Source organism: Pagrus major, chromosome 14, assembly GCF_040436345.1.
Source record: "Pagrus major chromosome 14, Pma_NU_1.0".
Classification (NCBI taxonomy): domain Eukaryota; kingdom Metazoa; phylum Chordata; class Actinopteri; order Spariformes; family Sparidae; genus Pagrus; species Pagrus major.
The window spans coordinates 26,164,266-26,187,195 of record NC_133228.1 but is presented as its reverse complement, the minus strand read 5'-3'; the positions used below and the strand labels follow the sequence as shown (position 1 = coordinate 26,187,195).

Sequence of the window (22,930 nt, the reverse complement as noted above, 5' to 3'; positions counted from 1 at the left end):
GCAGTCACTAAATGTTAATTAGAAATGATGAACAACTGTGATTTGTTCCAGTCATTTTAATAGAAACATTCATTTAATGGCATATGCCACTAAATAAGTGGCATATGCCACTAAATAAGTCACTGTTGGCACACAGTCACTTTCGATCTCAGTGCTGCTGTAAAAAGGGTCTAAATGAAGTTCTTTCATATCAGTTTGGGATCTCAGGGCAGAATCTTCCTTTTTTGGGTCAACTATTCTTTGAACCTTCCCAAACAGAAAATGCCTACAGTACCTGAATGTTGCCGAGTTATGATGAACAACTGTCGTTTGTTCCAGTCATGTCAATACAAAAAATCAGCCACTAATCGTATATCAGTCACTTTCGATATCAGTTTGGGATCTCAGGGCAGAATCTTCCATATTTGGGTCAACTATTCTTTGAACCTTCCCAAACAGAAAATGCCTACAGTACCTGAATGTTGCCGAGTTATGATGAACAACTGTCATTTGTTCCAGTCATTTTAATAGAAACATTAATTTAGTGGCATATGCCACTAAATAAGTGGCATATGCCACTAAATAAGTCACTGTTGGCACACAATCAGTCACTTTCGATCTCAGTGCTGCTGTAAAAAGGGTCTAAATGAAGTTCTTTCATATCATTTTGGGATCTCAGGGCAGAATCTTCCTTTTTTGGGTCAACTATTCTTTTAACCTTCCCAAACAGAAAATGCCTACAGTACCTGAATGTTGCCGAGTTATGATCAACACCTTTCGTTTGTTCCAGTCATTTTAATAGAAACATTAATTTAGTGGCATATGCCACTAAATAAGTGGCATATGCCACTAAATAAGTCACTGTTGGCACACAGTCACTTTCGATCTCAGTGCTGCTGTAAAAAGGGTCTAAATGAAGTTCTTTCATATCAGTTTGGGATCTCAGGGCACAGAATCTTCCTTTTTTGGGTCAACTATTCTTTGAACCTTCCCAAACAGAAAATGCCTACAGTACCTGAATGTTGCCGAGTTATGATGAACAACTGTCGTTTGTTCCAGTCATTTTAATAGAAACATTAATTTAGTGGCATATGCCACTAAATAAGTGGCATATGCCACTAAATAAGTCACTGTTGGCACACAGTCACTTTCGATCTCAGTGCTGCTGTAAAAAGGGTCTAAATAAAGTTCTTTCATGTCAGTTTGGGATCTCGGGGGAGAATCTTCCCTTTTGGTTTCAAGGGTTCTTTTAAGCTTCCTGTAATATGAAACTGATAATACCTGCAGTCCCTAAATGTTAATTAGAAATGATGAACAACTGTCATTTGTTCCAGTCATTTTAATAGAAACATTAATTTAGTGGCATATGCCACTAAATAAGTGGCATATGCCACTAAATAAGTCACTGTTGGCATACAATCAGTCACTTTCGATCTCAGTGCTGCTGTAAAAAGGGTCTAAATAAAGTTCTTTCATATCAGTTTGTGATCTCAGGGCAGAATCTTCCTGTTTTGGGTCAACTATTATTTGAACCTTCCCAAACAGAAAATGCCTACAGTACCTGAATGTTGCTGAGGAATGCTGAGCAATTGTCGTTTGTTTCAGTCATGTCAATACAAAAAATCAGCCACTAATTGTATATCAGTCACTTTCGATATCAGTTTGGGATCTCAGGGCAGAATCTTCCATATTTGGGTCAACTATTCTTTTAACCTTCCCCAAACATAAAATGCCTACAGTGCAGTCTCTAAATGTTAATTAGAAATGATGAACAACTGTGATTTGTTCCAGTCATTTTAATAGAAACATTCATTTAATGGCATATGCCACTAAATAAGTGGCACACAGTCACTTTCGATCTCAGTGCTGCTGTAAAAAGGGTCTAAATAAAGTTCTTTCATGTCAGTTTGGGATCTCGGGGGAGAATCTTCCCTTTTGGTTTCAAGGGTTCTTTTAAGCTTCCTGTAATATGAAACTGATAATACCTGCAGTCCCTAAATGTTAATTAGAAATGATGAACAACTGTCATTTGTTCCAGTCATTTTAATAGAAACATTAATTTAGTGGCATATGCCACTAAATAAGTGGCATATGCCACTAAATAAGTCACTGTTGGCACACAATCAGTCACTTTCGATCTCAGTGCTGCTGTAAAAAGGGTCTAAATAAAGTTCTTTCATATCAGTTTGGGATCTCAGGGCAGAATCTTCCTGTTTTGGGTCAACTATTATTTGAACCTTCCCAAACAGAAAATGCCTACAGTACCTGAATGTTGCTGAGGAATGCTGAGCAATTGTCCTTTGTTCCAGTCATTTTAATAGAAACATTAATTTAGTGGCATATGCCACTAAATAAGTCACTGTTGGCACACAGTCACTTTCGATATCAGTTTGGGATCTCAGGGCAGAATCTTCCATATTTGGGTCAACTATTCTTTTAACCTTCCCCAAACATACAATGTCTACAGTGCAGTCTCTAAATGTTAATTAGAAATGATGAACAACTGTGATTTGTTCCAGTCATTTTAATAGAAACATAAATTTAATGGCATATGCCACTAAATAAGTGGCATATGCCACTAAATAAGTCACTGTTGGCACACAGTCACTTTCGATCTCAGTGCTCAGGGTCTAAATTAAGTTCTTTCATATCAGTTTGGAATCTCAGGGCAGAATCTTCCTTTTTTGGGTCAACTATTCTTTGATCCCTCCCAAACAGAAAATGCCTACAGTACCTGAATGTTGCCGAGTTATGATGAACAACTGTCCTTTGTTCCAGTCATTTTAATAGAAACATTAATTTAGTGGCATATGCCACTAAATAAGTGGCATATGCCACTAAATAAGTCACTGTTGGCACACAGTCACTTTCGATCTCAGTGCTGCTGTAAAAAGGGTCTAAATAAAGTTCTTTCATGTCAGTTTGGGATCTCGGGGGAGAATCTTCCCTTTTGGTTTCAAGGGTTCTTTTAAGCTTCCTGTAATATGAAACTGATAATACCTGCAGTCCCTAAATGTTAATTAGAAATGATGAACAACTGTCATTTGTTCCAGTCATTTTAATAGAAACATTAATTTAGTAGCATATGCCACTAAATAAGTGGCATATGCCACTAAATAAGTCACTGTTGGCACACAATCAGTCACTTTCGATCTCAGTGCTGCTGTAAAAAGGGTCTAAATAAAGTTCTTTCATATCAGTTTGGGATCTTGGGGGAGAATCTTCCTTTTTGGTTTCAAGGGTTCTTTTAAGCTTCCTGTAATATGAAACTGATAATACCTGCAGTCCCTAAATGTTAATTAGAAATGATGAACAACTGTGATTTGTTCCAGTCATTTTAATAGAAACATTAATTTAGTGGTATATGCCACTAAATAAGTGGCATATGCCACTAAATAAGTCACTGTTGGCACACAGTCACTTTCGATCTCAGTGCTGCTGTAAAAAGGGTCTAAATAAAGTTCTTTCATGTCAGTTTGGGATCTCGGGGGAGAATCTTCCCTTTTGGTTTCAAGGGTTCTTTTAAGCTTCCTGTAATATGAAACTGATAATACCTGCAGTCCCTAAATGTTAATTAGAAATGATGAACAACTGTCATTTGTTCCAGTCATTTTAATAGAAACATTAATTTAGTAGCATATGCCACTAAATAAGTGGCATATGCCACTAAATAAGTCACTGTTGGCACACAATCAGTCACTTTCGATCTCAGTGCTGCTGTAAAAAGGGTCTAAATAAAGTTCTTTCATATCAGTTTGGGATCTTGGGGGAGAATCTTCCTTTTTGGTTTCAAGGGTTCTTTTAAGCTTCCTGTAATATGAAACTGATAATACCTGCAGTCCCTAAATGTTAATTAGAAATGATGAACAACTGTGATTTGTTCCAGTCATTTTAATAGAAACATTAATTTAGTGGTATATGCCACTAAATAAGTGGCATATGCCACTAAATAAGTCACTGTTGGCACACAGTCACTTTCGATATCAGTTTGGGATCTCAGGGCAGAATCTTCCATATTTGGGTCAACTATTCTTTTAACCTTCCCCAAACATACAATGTCTACAGTGCAGTCTCTAAATGTTAATTAGAAATGATGAACAACTGTGATTTGTTCCAGTCATTTTAATAGAAACATAAATTTAATGGCATATGCCACTAAATAAGTGGCATATGCCACTAAATAAGTCACTGTTGGCACACAGTCACTTTCGATCTCAGTGCTCAGGGTCTAAATTAAGTTCTTTCATATCAGTTTGGGATCTCAGGGCAGAATCTTCCTTTTTTGGGTCAACTATTCTTTGATCCCTCCCAAACAGAAAATGCCTACAGTACCTGAATGTTGCCGAGTTATGATGAACAACTGTCATTTGTTCCAGTCATTTTAATAGAAACATTAATTAAGTGGCATATGCCACTAAATAAGTGGCATATGCCACTAAATAAGTCACTGTTGGCACACAGTCACTTTCGATCTCAGTGCTGCTGTAAAAAGGGTCTAAATAAAGTTCTTTCATGTCAGTTTGGGATCTCGGGGGAGAATCTTCCCTTTTGGTTTCAAGGGTTCTTTTAAGCTTCCTGTAATATGAAACTGATAATACCTGCAGTCCCTAAATGTTAATTAGAAATGATGAACAACTGTCATTTGTTCCAGTCATTTTAATAGAAACATTAATTTAGTGGCATATGCCACTAAATAAGTGGCATATGCCACTAAATAAGTCACTGTTGGCACACAATCAGTCACTTTCGATCTCAGTGCTGCTGTAAAAAGGGTCTAAATAAAGTTCTTTCATATCAGTTTGGGATCTTGGGGGAGAATCTTCCTTTTTGGTTTCAAGGGTTCTTTTAAGCTTCCTGTAATATGAAACTGATAATACATGCAGTCCCTAAATGTTAATTAGAAATGATGAACAACTGTGATTTGTTCCAGTCATTTTAATAGAAACATTAATTTAGTGGTATATGCCACTAAATAAGTGGCATATGCCACTAAATAAGTCACTGTTGGCACACAGTCACTTTCGATATCAGTTTGGGATCTCAGGGCAGAATCTTCCATATTTGGGTCAACTATTCTTTTAACCTTCCCCAAACATACAATGTCTACAGTGCAGTCTCTAAATGTTAATTAGAAATGATGAACAACTGTGATTTGTTCCAGTCATTTTAATAGAAACATAAATTTAATGGCATATGCCACTAAATAAGTGGCATATGCCACTAAATAAGTCACTGTTGGCACACAGTCACTTTCGATCTCAGTGCTCAGGGTCTAAATTAAGTTCTTTCATATCAGTTTGGAATCTCAGGGCAGAATCTTCCTTTTTTGGGTCAACTATTCTTTGATCCCTCCCAAACAGAAAATGCCTACAGTACCTGAATGTTGCCGAGTTATGATGAACAACTGTCATTTGTTCCAGTCATTTTAATAGAAACATTAATTAAGTGAACTTTATTTAGACCCTTTTTACAGCAGCACTGAGATCGAAAGTGACTGATTGTGTGCCAACAGTGACTTATTTAGTGGCATATGCCACTTATTTAGTGGCATATGCCACTAAATTAATGTTTCTATTAAAATGACTGGAACAAACGACAGTTGTTCATCATAACTCGGCAACATTCAGGTACTGTAGGCATTTTCTGTTTGGGAAGGTTCAAAGAGTAGTTGACCCAAAAAAGGAAGATTCTGCCCTAAATAAGTCACTGTTGGCACACAGTCACTTTCGATCTCAGTGCTGCTGTAAAAAGGGTCTAAATAAAGTTCTTTCATGTCAGTTTGGGATCTCGGGGGAGAATCTTCCCTTTTGGTTTCAAGGGTTCTTTTAAGCTTCCTGTAATATGAAACTGATAATACCTGCAGTCCCTAAATGTTAATTAGAAATGATGAACAACTGTCATTTGTTCCAGTCATTTTAATAGAAACATTAATTTAGTGGCATATGCAACTAAATAAGTGGCATATGCCACTAAATAAGTCACTGTTGGCACACAATCAGTCACTTTCGATCTCAGTGCTGCTGTAAAAAGGGTCTAAATAAAGTTCTTTCATATCAGTTTGGGATCTTGGGGGAGAATCTTCCTTTTTGGTTTCAAGGGTTCTTTTAAGCTTCCTGTAATATGAAACTGATAATACCTGCAGTCCCTAAATGTTAATTAGAAATGATGAACAACTGTGATTTGTTCCAGTCATTTTAATAGAAACATTAATTTAATGGCATATGCCACTAAATAAGTCACTGTTGGCACACAATCAGTCACTTTCGATCTCAGTGCTGCTGTAAAAAGGGTCTAAATGAAGTTCTTTCATATCAGTTTGGGATCTCAGGGCAGAATCTTCCTTTTTTGGGTCAACTACTCTTTGAACCTTCCCAAACAGAAAATGCCTACAGTACCTGAATGTTGCCGAGTTATGATGAACAACTGTCGTTTGTTCCAGTCATTTTAATAGAAACATTAATTTAGTGGCATATGCCACTAAATAAGTGGCATATGCCACTAAATAAGTCACTGTTGGCACACAATCAGTCACTTTCGATCTCAGTGCAGCTGTAAAAAGGGTCTAAATGAAGTTCTTTCATATCAGTTTGGGATCTCAGGGCAGAATCTTCCTTTTTTGGGTCAACTATTCTTTGAACCTTCCCAAACAGAAAATGCCTACAGTACCTGAATGTTGCCGAGTTATGATGAACAACTGTCGTTTGTTCCAGTCATTTTAATAGAAACATTAATTTAGTGGCATATGCCACTAAATAAGTGGCATATGCCACTAAATAAGTCACTGTTGGCACACAATCAGTCACTTTCGATCTCAGTGCTGCTGTAAAAAGGGTCTAAATAAAGTTCTTTCATGTCAGTTTGGGATCTCGGGGGAGAATCTTCCTTTTTGGTTTCAAGGGTTCTTTTAAGCTTCCTGTAATATGAAACTGATAATACCTGCAGTCCCTAAATGTTAATTAGAAATGATGAACAACTGTCATTTGTTCCAGTCATTTTAATAGAAACATTAATTTAGTGGTATATGCCACTAAATAAGTGGCATATGCCACTAAATAAGTGGCATATGCCACTAAATAAGTCACTGTTGGCACACAGTCACTTTCAATATCAGTTTGGGATCTCAGGGCAGAATCTTCCTTTTTTGGGTCAACTATTCTTTGAACCTTCCCAAACAGAAAATGCCTACAGTACCGGAATGTTGCTGAGGAATGCTGAGCAATTGTCGTTTGTTTCAGTCATGTCAATACAAAAAATCAGCCACTAATTGTATATCAGTCACTTTCGATATCAGTTTGGGATCTCAGGGCAGAATCTTTTGGGTCAACTATTCTTTGAACCTTCCCAAACAGAAAATGCCTACAGTACCTGAATGTTGCTCCTTTTTGATTTCAAGGGTTCTTTTAAGCTTCCTGTAATATGAAACTGATAATACCTGCAGTCCCTAAATGTTAATTAGAAATGATGAACAACTGTGGTTTGTTCCAGTCATTTCAATAAAAACATAAATTTAGTGGCACATGCCTCTAAACAACTGGCATATGCCACTGAGTCAGTGCTGGCACACCATCACTCTTGGCACACCGTCAGTCACTTTCGATCTCCGTGCTGCTGTAAAAAGCGTCTAAATAAAGTTCTTTCATATCAGCTTGGGATCTCGGGGCAGAATCTTCCTTGTTGGTTTCAAAGGTTCTTTTAAGCTTCCTGTAATGTGAAGCTGAAAATACCTACAGTCCCCAAATGTTGATTAGAAATGGTGAACAACTGTTGTTTGTTTCAGCCATTTTAATAAAAACATTAATTTAGTGGCATATGCCACTAAATATGTGGCATATGCCACCGAGTCACTGTTGGCACACAATCAGTCACTTTCGATCTCAGTGCTGCTGTAAAAATTGTTGTTTCAGTCATGTCAATAAAAAAATTCAGTCAGTGGCATATGCCACTCAGCCACTAATCGTATATCAGTCACTTTCGATCTCAGCGCTGCTCTGAAAAGAGTCGAGTAACAATGCGGTAACAACGTCGTAACGACGCGGCAGCGATGCAATAACAACGTGGTAACGATGCGGTAACGACTCGTCAATGACAAATAATCAGCATCTCATTGACATGTGATCAACGTGAGGAGGAGCTCCGTTATTGACCATGCTGATGACTGAAGTGTTGAACTTTATGTAAATTTTTAGAGTCTTTAATCAGCATCAGGACAGATATTGGGATTGAAATTGTTTGTAACTCATTTCCTGTTTCCTGTTTGACAGCCAGTCCAGACCCTCGTACAGAGCAGTACCCTGAGTGGCACAGATGGCCTGGACATGCCACTGATGAGACACAGACAGGTCACAGTGGTTGGTGGTCTTTCTTCATAACTGCTCATCTTTTGCAGGGTCTCGGGAAGCTGTAGCTGATCCCAGCTGTCACTGGGCGAGCAGCGAGGTTAACAAACACAAGTTTTCTATTACAACAGAATTTTTTCATCTTTAGTAACGACAGAGTTTAGTGATGAGAATCCAGCAGCACTGATGCTGATGTAATAATGTAAACATGATAACTGAACATGTCCTCGTAACAACAAACTGTGCTCAGGTTTAATTTATGCACCTCCTTAAAACAGGTGATCAGGTCAGAACAAGATATTGATGGTAAAACACTGATAATAATCAATAAACATTGGAAACGGCTGAGAAGAAAAAAAAACCTTTATTGCATCATTGTCTCTCTTCTTTTTCACATTGTTAAGGAATGACGACGCCTTCAGGTTCGGCTCTGGAATGAGTCATCACATGACCAGGTGACTTTCACCTGTCTTAAGCTCCGCCCCCTGCCCACAGGTGTGTTCAGGTGTGACAGTGTTGTCACCATATTTAAACCCCAGCCCCTTCCCACAGGTACACAGTCACCTGTCTAAGGCCCCACCCCTCATCTTCATCACTTCCTGTCACATGATTCTGAGTTAAAACATGCTGATTAAAAGAAACAAAAACAGATCTAACAAACATCTGCAGGAAGAACAGAAGAGGATGATGGGAAATCAAAGTGAGCTCAGAGTCCTTGACATCACTTCCTGCTACAGACAGACACATTTATAATTTAAAAAAACAGAAACAGTCCTTTGAAAGGCTCCTTCTCCTCCTGGTCTGCATCAGTTTGTACATGGTGTGAATTCAGTCAGCTGCTTCCTGTTTCCTGTCAGCTGCTCTAGCGCTTCGACAGCTCACTCGACAGCCAGTCCAGACCCTCGTACAGACCAGTACCCTGAGTGGCACAGGTGGCCTGGACATGCCACTGATGAGACACAGACAGGTAACACTGTTAGACAGCCAGACAGGTGAGTGCTGATGATAATAATCTGAGCTGATCCAGACTAACATGTTATTAACATGATACAGATAACTTCATGTTGGAGTGATCACAGTATGTTTTTATTAGATCAGATTCAATTCAACTTTATTTTCAGTGCACAGTGACGGACAGTGATCAACACATGAACGACACATGAATGATGTGTGATAGCAGCTGTTTCCTGTCAGCTGCTCTAGTTTCAACAGCTCACATGTTAATGATGCGTGAACGACGTTCAACCAAAATGTGACCAACATGTGAGGTCATCACTGATCAAGTTGAACTACAGGTGAAGTTTCAGTCTGATCAACAGTAAACATCTGTACAGTAAACAACAGCTGCAGTAAACATCTGTACTGTAAACAACAGCTGCAGTAAACATCTGTACTGTAAACAACAGCTGCAGTAAACATCTGTACTGTAAACACGTGAAACCATGCAGACCAATCAGGAAGTCTCATTTCAAAATAAGGGCACACTGTTACTTATGATAACTTCCTGTCAGACTAACAAATCAAAACAATATGTTAGTCTGGATTAGACCAACAGGAGGACAGATGGCTGATAAATATTGATCACAGAGTATTGATGACTGATTAATGTTGATCACTGAGTATTGATGACTGATAAATATTGATCACACAGTATTGATGACTGATATGATGAATAAATAATACTGAAGAATGAATAATGATCCTTACAGTTCTGTTGCGCAGGCTGTGCAGACCCAGTTTGTCGGTGAGTTCACTGACTCCCATGGCGTTAGGAAGATCCTGTTTGTTAGCAAACACCAGAATAACTGCCTCCTTCAGCTCGTCCTCCTGGATCTACAGAGAGAGAGTCATGTGACTGATGACACCATCGATCAATAGAACAGACCAATGTGTGTAGCAGCTCTACTTCCTGTCAGTTACTCACCATCTTAGCGAGCTCATCAGCAGACTCTGCTACTCTCTCTCTGTCGTTACTGTCCACAACAAAGATCAAACCCTGCACAGGAGACACACAGGTCAGAGGTCACACACGTCATTAGTATACACAGTTTACTTATTATATTATAGAGTGAGAGCAGCTGCTAAGAGCCTCCAGCTGTGGAGGAGAGTCGGTGCAGATCCAGACCTTCTGGCAGAATAAACACCTGGAATCTCATCAGATTCTGCTCTGATCCGACGGACAGTGTTGGGGAAGCTACTTTGCAAGCGTAGTTTTTAAAACTACATGTAGTTCAGACTGGCAGTAGTTTGAACAAACTACATTTCTACCCCTGGAGAAATGTAGTTTGTAAAACTACTGCTAAAAAAAGTAGCTTTAGCAACTACTTATACTCTTTATACTCATTTAACTCAGCGTTAAATAAATCAACATATGGTGTATAAGAAACAAAATATAATAGCCTACAAAAAATTCACATGCCAGCAGAAATATGCCTCTCAACTCAAGTTTTATTTTTTAAAGAACAAAAGCTGACATTTTTGGTCAACATCACAGGAACTTCAGAGGCACTAACACTTAGGCACTAGAACTAGATGCCAGGGCAGAATTGCTTGTTGACACGACACGAGCAGTCTCTCAAAGTTTTTATCAGACAGCCGGCTCCGTTTGGTGCTAAAAACATCTTTGCACTGACTTCCTTGGCACAAAGACCTACCCACTCTGTGAAGCATTCGTGTGCTGCCAGGGCAAGCCAATCAGAGGCAGTGTTGGCTTAGCATGTCATGACATGTTTCATGCCTTTTTTCAAAGAAAAATAAAATACATTTATATTATATAGGTATAGGTTTATAAAAAAAATATTTTATGTTATTGGCCAAAATTGTAGTTTGTAAATTGAGCAGTTAAACTACAAAAATGACCCAAAAAGTAGTTGAAATACTTGATGCAGCACAAAATATGAATGTAGTTTAACTACCAGCAAGTTGCAGCAAATTGTAGTTAAGCTATGTAGTTCAACTACATGTAGTTTAAGTCTCCCCAACACTGCCGACGGAGAGAGCTCAGAGATTACTTTTTAATTTCTGGGATTAAAAAGTGGATTTATCTTCACTCCTGTTTATCAACCTGACTGCAGCAGTGATCCGGAGGTGACCTCCAGGTTCTGTAGTGTTGTATGCTGAAGGGGAAATGGACTTTACTTCATGAACGAAACGTTACAGAGAGGAGACACAGAACCAGAACCAGAGTTTCTGCTGAGTGCTGAATTCACTCAGAGCTTCACCTCAATTCAACACAGCCACAGTGTGTGCTGTTGCTCCCTAATGTTAGTTTACAGCTAACGTACAGCAATCTGACGGATTGTTCTGGTTCTGGTTCAGTACCTGCGTGTTCTGGTTCTGGTTAAGTACCTGAGTGTTTTGGAAGTAGTGCCTCCACAGAGGTCTGATCTTGTCCTGACCGCCAACGTCCCAGACTGTGAAACAGATGTTCTTGTACTCGACCGTCTCCACGTTAAAACCTGAGACACACACACACACACACACACACACACACACACACAGAAGTGTAAGAAGTTCTGATCCGGATGTTTAAAGGGATACAAATTCTCCAGTTTAGATGAGATCAAGTTGTTGTTCATGAGGTCTGAGTGAACTTAATGTGAGTTGCTTTAAACAATTTCCCCTAGGGGATATTAAAGTATTTCTGATTCTGATTTAAATGAGTGATGTGTTTGATTTTAGAAATAAATTCCTCGAGGTCAAACTCCAAACTCCACCGGAAACTTCCTACAACAACTCAACTCTTGATTTCAGAGTGAGACTAAACAGATGTAGAGCGTGTAGATACGTAACATGTATGTATAGAACGTGTAGATGTAGAGCATGCAGGAGGTGATCCCAGCTGTCACTGGACCCAGAGCGTTGCTGTGACCAACATGTTGATAGGACGTCATTCACGCATCATTAACATGTTGGTCACACGTTGAACTGTGTACTGACCCAGAGTGTGCAGATGTAGAGCGTGTAGATGTAGAGCGCGTAGATGTAGAGTGTGTAGATGTAGAGTGTGTAGATGTAGTGCGTGTAGATGTAGAGCGTGTAGATACATAACATGTAGGTACAGATCATGCAGATGTAGAGCATGTAGATACAGAACGTGTAGGTATAGATCATGCAGATGTAGAGCATGTAGATGTAGTGCGTGCAGATGTATAGCGTGCAGACGTAGAGCAGGCAGACGTAAAGCATGCAGACGTAGAGCGTATAGACGTAGAGCGTGCAGATGTAGAGCGTGTAGATACAGAACGTGTAGATACAGAATGTGTAGATGTAGTGCGTGCAGATGTAGAGTGTGTAGATACAGAACGTGTAGGTATAGAACATGCAGATGTAGAGCACGTAGATGTAGAGCGTGTAGATACAGAACGTGTAGATACATAACATGTAGGTATAGAACATGCAGATGTAGAGTGTGGAGATGTAGTGCGTGCAGATGTAGAGCGTGTAGATGTAGAGATTGTAGATACATTACGTGTAGATGAAGAGCGTGTAGATACATAACATGTAGGTATAGAACATGCAGATGAAGAGCGTGTAGATACATAACATGTAGGTATAGAACATGCAGATGTAGAGCGTGTAGATGTAGAGCCTGCAGAAGTAGAGCGTGCAGATGTAGAACGTGTAGATACAGAGCGTGTAGATGTAGAGCGTGCAGATGTAGAGCGTGTAGATACAGAGCGTGCAGATGTAGAGCGTGTAGATACAGAGCGTGCAGATGTAGAGCGTGTAGATGTAGAGCGTGCAGATGTAGAGCTGAGTTGTAGCGCGTGTAGATGTTGAGCCTGTAGATGTAGAGTGTGTAGATACAGAACGTGTAGATGTAGAGCGTGTAGGTATAGATCATGCAGATGTAGTGTGAGTAAATGTAGTGCGTGTAGATGTAGAGCGTGTAGATACATAACATGTAGGTATAGAACATGCAGATGTAGAGTGTGGAGATGTAGTGCGTGCAGATGTAGAGCGTGTAGATGTAGAGATTGTAGATACATAACGTGTAGATGTAGAGCGTGTAGATACATAACATGTAGGTATAGAACATGCAGATGTAGAGCGTGTAGATACATAACATGTAGGTATAAAACATGCAGATGTAGAGCGTGTAGATGTAGAGCCTGTAGAAGTAGAGCATGCAGATGTAGAGCGTGTAGATACAGAGCCTGTAGATACAGAACGTGTAGATACAGAACGTGTAGGTATAGAACATGCAGATGTAGTGTGTGTAAATGTAGTGCGTGTAGATGTAGAGCGTGTAGATACATAACATGTAGGTATAGAACATGCAGATGTAGAGCCTGTAGATGTAGAGCCTGTAGAAGTAGAGCATGCAGATGTAGTGCGTGCAGATGCAGAGCGTGTAGATACAGAACGTTTAGATTTAGAGCGTGTAGATACATAACATGTAAGTATAGAACATGCAGATGTAGAGCGTGTAGATACATAACATGTAGGTATAGAACATGCAGATGTAGTGTGTGTAAATGTAGTGCGTGTAGATGTAGAGCGTGTAGATACATAACATGTAAGTATAGAACATGCAGATGTAGAGCGTGTAGATACATAACATGTAGGTATAGAACATGCAGATGTAGAGCCTGTAGAAGTAGAGCATGCAGATGTAGTGCGTGCAGATGCAGAGCGTGTAGATACAGAACGTTTAGATTTAGAGCGTGTAGATACATAACATGTAAGTATAGAACATGTAGATGTAGAGCGTGTAGATACATAACGTGTAGATGTAGAGCGTGTAGATACAGAACATGTAGATACAGAACGTGTAGATGTAGAACATGCAGATGTAGAGCGTGTAGCTACAGAACGTGTAAGTAGAGAACATGTAGATGTAGAGCGTGTAGATGTAGTGTGTAGATACATAACGTGTAGATGTAGAGTGTGTAGATACATAACGTGTAGGTATAGAACATGCAGATGTAGAGCCTGTAGATGTAGAGCCTGTAGAAGTAGAGCATGCAGATGTAGTGCGTGCAGATGCAGAGCGTGTAGATACAGAACGTTTAGATTTAGAGCGTGTAGATACATAACATGTAAGTATAGAACATGCAGATGTAGAGCGTGTAGATACATAACATGTAGGTATAGAACATGCAGATGTAGAGCATGTAGATACATAACATGTAGGTATAGAACATGCAGATGTAGAGCGTGTAGATACATAACATGTAGGTATAAAACATGCAGATGTAGAGCGTGTAGATGTAGAGCCTGTAGAAGTAGAGCATGCAGATGTAGAGCGTGTAGATACAGAGCCTGTAGATACAGAACGTGTAGATACAGAACATGTAGATTTAGAGCGTGTAGATACATAACATGTAGGTATAGAACATGCAGATGTAGAGCGTGTAGGTATAGATCATGCAGATGTAGTGTGTGTAAATGTAGTGCGTGTAGATGTAGAGCGTGTAGATACATAACATGTAGGTATAGAACATGCAGATGTAGAGCGTGTAGATACATAATATGTAGGTATAGAACATGCAGATGTAGAGCGTGTAGATGTAGAGCCTGTAGAAGTAGAGCGTGCAGATGTAGAACGTGTAGATACAGAGTGTGTAGATGTAGGGTGTAGATGTAGAGCATGCAGATGTAGAGTGTGCAGATGTAGAGTGTGTAGACAGAACATGTAGATACAGAACGTGTAGATGTAGTGTGTGCAGATGAAGAGTGTGTAGATGTAGAGTGTGCAGATGTAGAGCATGTAGCTACAGAACGTGTAGGTAGAGAACATGTAGATGTAGAGCGTGTAGATATAGAACGTGTAGATTTAGAGCATGTAGATACATAACGTGTAGATGTAGAGCGTGTAGATGTAGAGCGTGCAGATGTAGAGCGTGTAGATGTAGAGCGTGCAGATGTAGAGCGTGTAGATACATAACATGTAGGTATAGAAAATGTAGCTGTAGAGCGTGCAGATGTAGAGCGTGTAGATGTAGAGCGTGCAGATGTAGAGCGTGTAGATGTAGAGCGTGCAGATGTAGAGCGTGCAGATGTAGCCTGTGTAGATACAGAGCGTGCAGATGTAGAGCGTGTAGATGTAGAGCGTGCAGATGTAGAGCTGAGTTGTAGCGCTTGTAGATGTAGAGCCTGTAGATGTAGAGCGTGTAGATACAGAACGTGTAGATGTAGAGTGTGCAGATGTAGAGCTGAGTTTTAGAACGTGTAGATGCAGAGCCTGTAGAATTAGAGCGTGCAGATGTAGAGCGTGTAGATACAGAGTGTGTAGATGTAGGGTGTAGATGTAGAGCGTGTAGATACAGAACGTGTAGATGTAGAGTGTGTAGATGTAGAACATGCAGATGTAGAGCGTGTAGCTACATAACATGTAGGTATAGAACATGCAGATGTAGAGCGTGCAGATGTAGACAGTGTAGATACAGAGCGTGCAGATGTAGAGCGTGTAGGTATAGATCATGCAGATGTAGAGCGTGTAGATACAGAACGTGTAGGTATAGATCATGCAGATGTAGAGCATGTAGATGTAGTGCGTGCAGATGTAGAGCGTGCAGACGTAGAGCGTATAGACATAGAGCGTGCAGACGCAGACCGTGCAGATGTAGAGCCTGTAGAAGTAGAGCGTGCAGATGTAGAGCGTGTAGATACAGAACGTGTAGATGTAGAGCATGTAGATACATAACATGTAGGTATAGAACATGCAGATGTAGAGTGTGGAGATGTAGAGCGTGCAGATGTAGAGCGTGTAGATACAGAACGTGTAGATTTAGAGCGTGTAGATACATAACATGTAAGTATAGAACATGCAGATGTAGAGCGTGTAGATACATAACATGTAGGTATAGAACATGCAGATGTAGAGCGTGTAGATACATAACATGTAGGTATAGAACATGCAGATGTAGAGCGTGTAGATGTAGAGCCTGTAGAAGTAGAGCATGCAGATGTAGAGCGTGTAGATACAGAGCGTGCCGATGTAGAGTGTGTAGGTACATAACATGTAGATGTAGAGCGTGCAGATGTAGAATGTGCACATGTAGAGCGTGCAGATGTAGAATGTGCACATGTAGAGCGTGCAGATGTAGAGCATGTAGATGTAGAGCGAATAGATGTAGAACGTGCAGATGTAGACTGTGTAGATACATAATATTTAGATGTAGAGCGTGTAGATACATAACATGTAGGTACAGAACATGCAGATGTAGAGCGTGTAGAAGTAGAGCGTGTAGAAGTAGAGCGTGTAGATACAGAGTGTGCAGAAGTAGAGTGTGCAGATGTAGAGCGTGCAGAAGTAGAGCGTGCAGATGTAGAGTGTGCAGATGTAGAACGTGCAGATGTAGAGCGTATAGATGTAGAGCGTGCAAACGTAGAGCGTGCAAACGTAGAGCGTGCAGATGTAGAACGTGGAGCTGTAGAGCATGTAGGTATAGAACATGCAGATGTAGAGCGTGTAGATACATAACATGTAGGTATAGAACATGCAGATGTAGAGTGTACAGATGCAGAGCGTGTAGATGTAGAGCGTGCAGATGTAGAGCGTATAGATGTGGAACGTGCAGATGTAGAGCGTGCAGATGTAGAGCGTATAGATGTACAGCGTGTAGATGTAGAGTCTGTAGATGCAGAGCGTGTAGATGTAGAGCGTATAGATGTAGAACGTGTAGATGTAGAGTGTGTAGATGCAGAGCGTGCAGATGTAGAACGTGTAGATACAGAGCGTGGAGAAGTAGAGTGGCAGATGTAGAGCGTGTAGGTACATAACATGTAGGTATAGAACATGTAGATGTAGAGCGTGCAGATGTAGAGTGTATAGATGTAGAACGTGTAGATGTAGAGTGTGTAGATGCAGAGCGTGCAGATGTAGAGCGTGCAGATGTAGAGTGTATAGATGTAGAACGTGTAGATGTAGAGTGTGTAGATGCAGAGCGTGGAGAAGTAGAGCGTGCAGATGTAGAGCGTGTAGGTACATAACATGTAGGTATAGAACATGTAGATGTAGAGCGTGCAGATGTAGAGCTTGCAGGTGTAGAGCGTGTAGATGTGTATATACAGCCAGGTTTAAGAATACTTGAAGTACAGACTGAGCGATGCAGTCAATGTGTCATGAACGTGTCAGTGTCATGTTAATGAAAGCAGTATTTAATAATGACTTCACTGTATGTTGAGTCTGAGATCAGCATGGACTCTCATGCATATTAATAATAAAGCAGTAACACTGAGCCGCAGCAGCTGAGAGAGGAGCTAACAGCTGCTACAGACACACAGCAGATCAACAGGCTGCTGTATTGATCACTGATCACTCACCGATAGTTGGGATGGTGGTGACGATCTCTCCGAGCTTCAGTTTGTACAGGATCGTTGTTTTTCCAGCTGCGTCCAAACCAACTGAAACAAGACCAAAAACCTGACTTTAACCGCACAAACCATTGACTTGAACACATGATTACAGCCTTTAAACAGCTTCAGATTAACTACATTCAAACTACACTTAATCTAAGCTGAGACTCCAGAGTGAAGTGCTGAGAACAGCCCGTGAACTGAATCTGACGGACCGCTACGTCTCCTTCACGATCCGATAGCTCGGACCGTTAGCTTCTGGCAGCTAGCTGTGTTAGCTTCTATTTTTAACATTTTCTCTTCATGCTGGAGTTTTACTTCAACCAGTCGGGGTTAATAGCTGAGGACAGGATCCGCTCAGTGTGCCAGAACATTCACATCAGAGCACCGGGAGTGTTTCCAGCTCCGCCGGTCCTTGGCCGGTTAGCCTCAGAGCTAGTTAGCCTAGCCGCGGTGCTCACCCATCAGTATCCTCATCTGCTTCTTCCCGAAGAACCTGGAGAACAGAGACGAGATCGTCAGCCCCATTTTATTAAAAATGTCCCGGTTCAGCGGCGGGAGGAGTAAAAGCCTGACGGGGGACAATGTCAGCCGGTGAGTCCGGGACAGACTGCTGCTCAGAGCCGCGCAGGAGACGGAGAACAGGCGGAGACGAGCGGAGTCAGTGGGCGCAGCTCGGCAGCTCCTCCTCGGTGCCACGTCCAGGCCAACGCGGAATAAATGACGTCACTGCTTTGAAAAAAACTTTATTAACTACAAGCAGCCGTGATGAGTTCATATTTCACTGGAAAAACGGAAGATTCATTCATCAACCAGATTAAGATGTTCATCTTTATTCCTGAAATGATTTAAAATCTCATCTGCGATCTCTGAAATCTTCTCCCAGGTTCATAAACTATCAATAACAAACAGCTCCCATAAATGAATTTAAATATTATATATCCTATATTATATATTAAATATAGATACATATTAGATACAAATCACTCTTCATGACAAACCCTATCTTTCAGGCTTTCCAACGCAATAGAGATTTACACATGTGCCACTTTTATGCTTTATTCTGTTATATTATTTTAATGTAATTAAAATTTGATGTAATTTTTCACCTGAAAAATTCTTATAATAGCCTAACCCTTTTCTGAATTAAATTTTGTAATCCCCTAACCTCGGTTTAACTATTGCCTTTAGGTTATTTCCATAGATGTTTTCATGTTTATCCATTGTTTGATTGTTTTAAACATTTTAATTATTTATTTCACTTTACCCTTTTTACTTGTAGTTTCCGGTTTCGTGTAATGATATGCTCTGTATTTGTTATGTTTTATGTAAGTTGACAATAAAGGTCAGAAAGAGTGACAATAAACCAAATCACATCGCTAATACTTCCACATTTATAATTTTTAAACATCAAAACAAAACGTTTGTTTGGTCTGCGTATTTTCCTGACAGCGGTGAACGCAGCATCAGATTCCCGCCTCCTCCTCCTCCAGTTCCGGTTCAGACGAACATGGCGGCTGTTAGCTGACAGTCAACAGCTGTAGCGATTAAACTCTGAGTTTATCTTCGTGTTTACATTTTTTTGATGTAATTAATCAAGTCGGAGACATTTTCTGTTTGTGTTCTCTTCATTAAAACATAACGTGACTCTGCTGAAGGCTGCTTATCAGGTAAGAACCGGATTAAACCCGCAGATTAATGTCGGTGTTTGTGACAAACGTCAGATATTAAAGTCAGTTTGAGCTTTAAACGACAGACTTCATATTTCACTTTCACTCTTTGTGTTTCTGCTCGAGTTGATTCAAACCGGAAACAACGGTGTTAGAGAACAAACCTTCAGAACTAAACAAATGAAACAAACACTTTTCTCTGAATGTGTTTTTTTTAAAATGTATTAATTTATTTGACAGAAAAATCGGAGAAACTGGAACCAACGAATGAAGACTTTACTGGTTGGCTTATGTGATTAGTTAGTTACTAAAATCATAGATTAATTTGTTGTCGATCTACTAATTTATTAACAATATCACTCACAGGTGCTCAGATCAGTTCTGTCACTATAAATGTTAACTAATCATCAGTTATACATGTTAATAAATCATGACTAAAGTTAATTAAAGCTGATGTGAGAAACAGGAAGGTCGTCAGGCTGATGTTAGAATCCAGGTGTTTGTTTCATGTGTCAGTTTTCTCTTTTCAGAAACCATCACTCCCAGTCTGACCATGATCAATCCCAGCTGAACCAGTTCTGCTCCTGAATGATGATCGATCCAGTCTGACCCGGCCCTCGTAGACCCTCGGAGTCATGGAGAAGTTCGGGATGAGTTTCGGGGGCGGCCCCAGCAGGAAGGACTTGCTGGACACCATCGAGTCTCAGAAGAAGCAGCTGGTCCAGTACCAGACCCGCTTCAAGGATGTGGTCCAGGCCTATAAGAGTCTCCTGAAGGAGAAGGAGGCTCTGGAGGCCAGTCTTAAGGTCCTGACGGTGACCCAGGAGGTGGACCTGAACCAGGAAGGCCAGGACACCTTCACCACCACTGCCGCCGCTGCAGTGGAGCTCCCAGAGGACGGCTGCTCGCTGCATAGCGAGGACAGTGTGGACACTGCGGCGTCTGTGGACACGCCCAGCGAGACCACCAGAGGGGACCAGAGCGAGGAGGATCAGGGAGAACCAGGAGGGAGATCCAGCTCTATGGTACGTGTCAGATCTAATTTAATTTAACCGACCAGACGGGACAACCCGATGTTCTCGTGTTCGTCTCTCCTGCAGCAGTTTAACACGTGATGACTCTTCCTGCAGCTCCTGAGGTCCAACCCTGACGCCGCTGGTTCAGAGAACAGCAGCACAGGGGTGGAGCAGCAGCAGCAGCAGGCCACGCCCCCTCCCAGTTTGGAGGCGGAACGTCGAGTCACCCAGCTGAAGGGCCAACTGAGCACGCTCACCGGCGCCCTGGCCACGGTGACGCAGGAGAAGTCCCGGATGGAGGCAAGTTTCCAGGCCGACAAGCGTCAGCTGAAGCAGGAGATGGAGGAACTGCAGGAGCGCCTGGTCGCCATGACGACGCAGCAGGAGGTGGAGCTGCGCGGTCTGCAGCAGCAGCTGGCTGAGAGCCGCGCTCGCATCATCACGCAGCAGCACGAAAGGGAGCAGGAGCAGGTAGACCACGTCCAGCAGCTGAGGGAGCTGCAGAAGATCTTGCAGCAGGAGAGAGATCTGCGACAGGATGCAGAGCTCCGCCTACAGGAAGCCAATGCCACGCTCCTTGTGACATCACAGGCCGTGGACCGGGGGGCGGAGTCTCAGGCCCACCTCAACAAGATGAGGGAGGAGCGAGACGAGCTGAGGAGGAGGCTGCAGGCTGCAGAGGAGGACCAGAAGAAACCAGATCCCAGAGTTGACGAACTGCAGCGAGAGCTGACACGGCTGAAAAACCACTTTCAGCAGCAGATCCACATTGAGACCAAGAAGGTAAAACTGAGACCAGAACTGCCCAGGTCCAAACTAACCGTAGCAGATCCATATCGAGACCATCTGACTGTTTACTCTCTGTATAGACTTAGATCTAAAGTACATGAACTCAGACCAGATCTAGACTGGTCCAGATAAGGACCAGAACATGTCTCTTCTTCTGCTGCCAGGTGAGCTGTCTTAAGTCTTTGTTGTCTCACATCTCTGTTTGTGTGTCTGCAGGCTTGTGATGCAGAGGAGCGTGCACGTGAGCGTGCTCAGGCTGCAGAGATGAGGGTTTCCGGTCTGGAGCAGCGGGTCTCTGAACTGTCCGAGGTTCTGGGTTCCTGTGAGAAGACGAGGCAGAGAGACCAGCAGACAGCTCAGAGGCTCAGAGACCGGATCCTGCAGCTCGACACCGAGAACAAAACGCTCGCAATCGCCGCCTCCAGCAGGACGGCCTCTGACCTGATCGTGGATGAGTCGCAGCTGGACGTCGGCATGCTGAAGGAGAAGCTGGAGAAGGTGAGGAAGCTGCTGCTGCTGGCTGCTCAGAGGAACCCGGACCAAAACATCCAGAACCTGGCCGAGACCGAGGTGGAGACGGCCGGAGACAAGCGTTCGGCGCTCTTCTACCAGCAGGAGCTGCGGCAAGTCAAAGACGAGTTTGAGCGCTACAAGCTGCGAGCGCAGGTGGTTCTAAAGAACAAGAATGCCAAAGACGGCTGCCAGGCGAAGGAGCTGGAGGAGATCCGGGATCAGCTGGCCGAGCTGAAGGAGAAGTACATCAACCTGCGGATCCAGAGCGACGAGGCCGAGATCCAACACCGCCGCGAGCTGGAGGAGCGGCAGCAGCAGGTGGCAGCGCTGCAGCACACGCACAGACAGGAATTGGAGCGGGTGGAGGCGCTGCACCGCGACAACCTGCTGCGACTGGAGGCAGAGCTTCACAAACAGAGAGAGAGAACCATGGCGCTGCTGGACGAGAAGGACCAGGAACTGGAGAGGCTGCGAGCCACAGTGCTCAGCTACAGCAACAACACCGACAAGATGGCCACCGATGACAGCTACTCCCCACAGAGCGAGGGTGACATCATCAGCCAGGCCCTACGGCGGGTCACGCCCAACGAGCCCACACTACTGCTGTACGCCGAGCAGCTGGCCAGGAAGGAGGTGGAGGTGGGCGGACTGCGGCGGCAAAAACACAGGCTGGAGGACGACATCCATCAGCTGCAGGCGAAGCTCATCGCTAACGGAGAGCGCCACGACGAGGAGGTGACGCAGCTGCGGGGACAACTGGACAAACTGATGCGAGACCGGAGCAGAGAGGGCGCCAACATGGAGTACCTGAAGAATGTCATCTACAAGTTCCTGACACTGCAGGACACCAGCGGGAGGCAGCAGACACTCACCGCCATCCTGACCATCCTCCACTTCAGCCCGCAGGAGAAACACAGCGTGATGAAGCTGCAGGCGGCAAGCTGGTGGAGCGCCAGCAAGAGATGAGAAACACTTGAAGAAGAAACTGTCAGCTGTGCTAGTGAGATAATCAAACCTCAGACTGGTATGAAATATATTAACATGAAGGGGCCGTCGTCTCCTGATGATGATGTTTAAATTAATAGAAAAACTGAATGGAGTTTGGTTTGTGTCAGCTGCTCACTGAGCTGTGTGTAAGTATATGAATCTATAAACAATATAAATATTTGACACTTTGAGGAAACGTTCAGATCACTCGTGTGTATATTTTTGATTCTCTGTTCAAATTAAAATATTTTTCCTGCTTCACAAACTCAGTTTGTTCATTCAGATGTTCACGTTTCAGTTTTCACCTCAACAGCAACACTTTATTCCTCTTTCT

The 22,930-nt window shown here is 42.2% G+C and overlaps 2 protein-coding genes across 2 annotated transcripts; one reads left to right on the top strand and one right to left on the bottom strand.

Moving 5' to 3' along the window:
• Positions 1 to 8,660: 8,660 nt before the first annotated feature.
• On the bottom strand, positions 8,661 to 18,338 carry LOC141008036 (ADP-ribosylation factor 4). The gene is made up of 6 exons (XM_073480218.1): positions 18,083 to 18,338; positions 17,589 to 17,669; positions 11,664 to 11,773; positions 10,240 to 10,311; positions 10,023 to 10,148; positions 8,661 to 9,264 (listed from the first exon to the last, which is right to left on the bottom strand). The coding sequence occupies exons 1-6, from the start codon at positions 18,147 to 18,149 to the stop codon at positions 9,178 to 9,180; spliced, it is 543 nt and encodes a 180-aa protein (XP_073336319.1). The 5' UTR covers positions 18,150 to 18,338; the 3' UTR covers positions 8,661 to 9,177.
• Positions 18,339 to 19,123: 785 nt separating this feature from the next.
• On the top strand, positions 19,124 to 22,861 carry gcc1 (GRIP and coiled-coil domain containing 1). Its single transcript, XM_073480216.1, has 4 exons — positions 19,124 to 19,291; positions 19,822 to 20,316; positions 20,422 to 21,090; positions 21,313 to 22,861. The coding sequence occupies exons 2-4, from the start codon at positions 19,927 to 19,929 to the stop codon at positions 22,573 to 22,575; spliced, it is 2,322 nt and encodes a 773-aa protein (XP_073336317.1). The 5' UTR covers positions 19,124 to 19,291; positions 19,822 to 19,926; the 3' UTR covers positions 22,576 to 22,861.
• The last annotated feature ends 69 nt before the right edge of the window (positions 22,862 to 22,930 follow it).

What these genes read in the sequence shown, in the direction of transcription:
- LOC141008036 (XM_073480218.1), bottom strand. Translation starts at nt 18,149, where the DNA reads ATGGGGCTGACGATCTCGTCTCTGTTCTCCAGGTTCTTCGGGAAGAAG. An exon ending in CACCACCATCCCAACTATCG is followed by an intron (nt 11,774 to 17,588) that starts GTGAGTGATCAG and finishes TGTGTGTCTCAG; the next exon opens with GTTTTAACGTGGAGACGGTC. An exon ending in ACTACTTCCAAAACACTCAG is followed by an intron (nt 10,312 to 11,663) that starts GTACTTAACCAG and finishes TCTCCTGTGCAG; the next exon opens with GGTTTGATCTTTGTTGTGGA.
- gcc1 (XM_073480216.1), top strand. Translation starts at nt 19,927, where the DNA reads ATGGAGAAGTTCGGGATGAGTTTCGGGGGCGGCCCCAGCAGGAAGGAC. An exon ending in GAGGGAGATCCAGCTCTATG is followed by an intron (nt 20,317 to 20,421) that starts GTACGTGTCAGA and finishes CTCTTCCTGCAG; the next exon opens with CTCCTGAGGTCCAACCCTGA. An exon ending in TCCACATTGAGACCAAGAAG is followed by an intron (nt 21,091 to 21,312) that starts GTAAAACTGAGA and finishes GTGTGTCTGCAG; the next exon opens with GCTTGTGATGCAGAGGAGCG.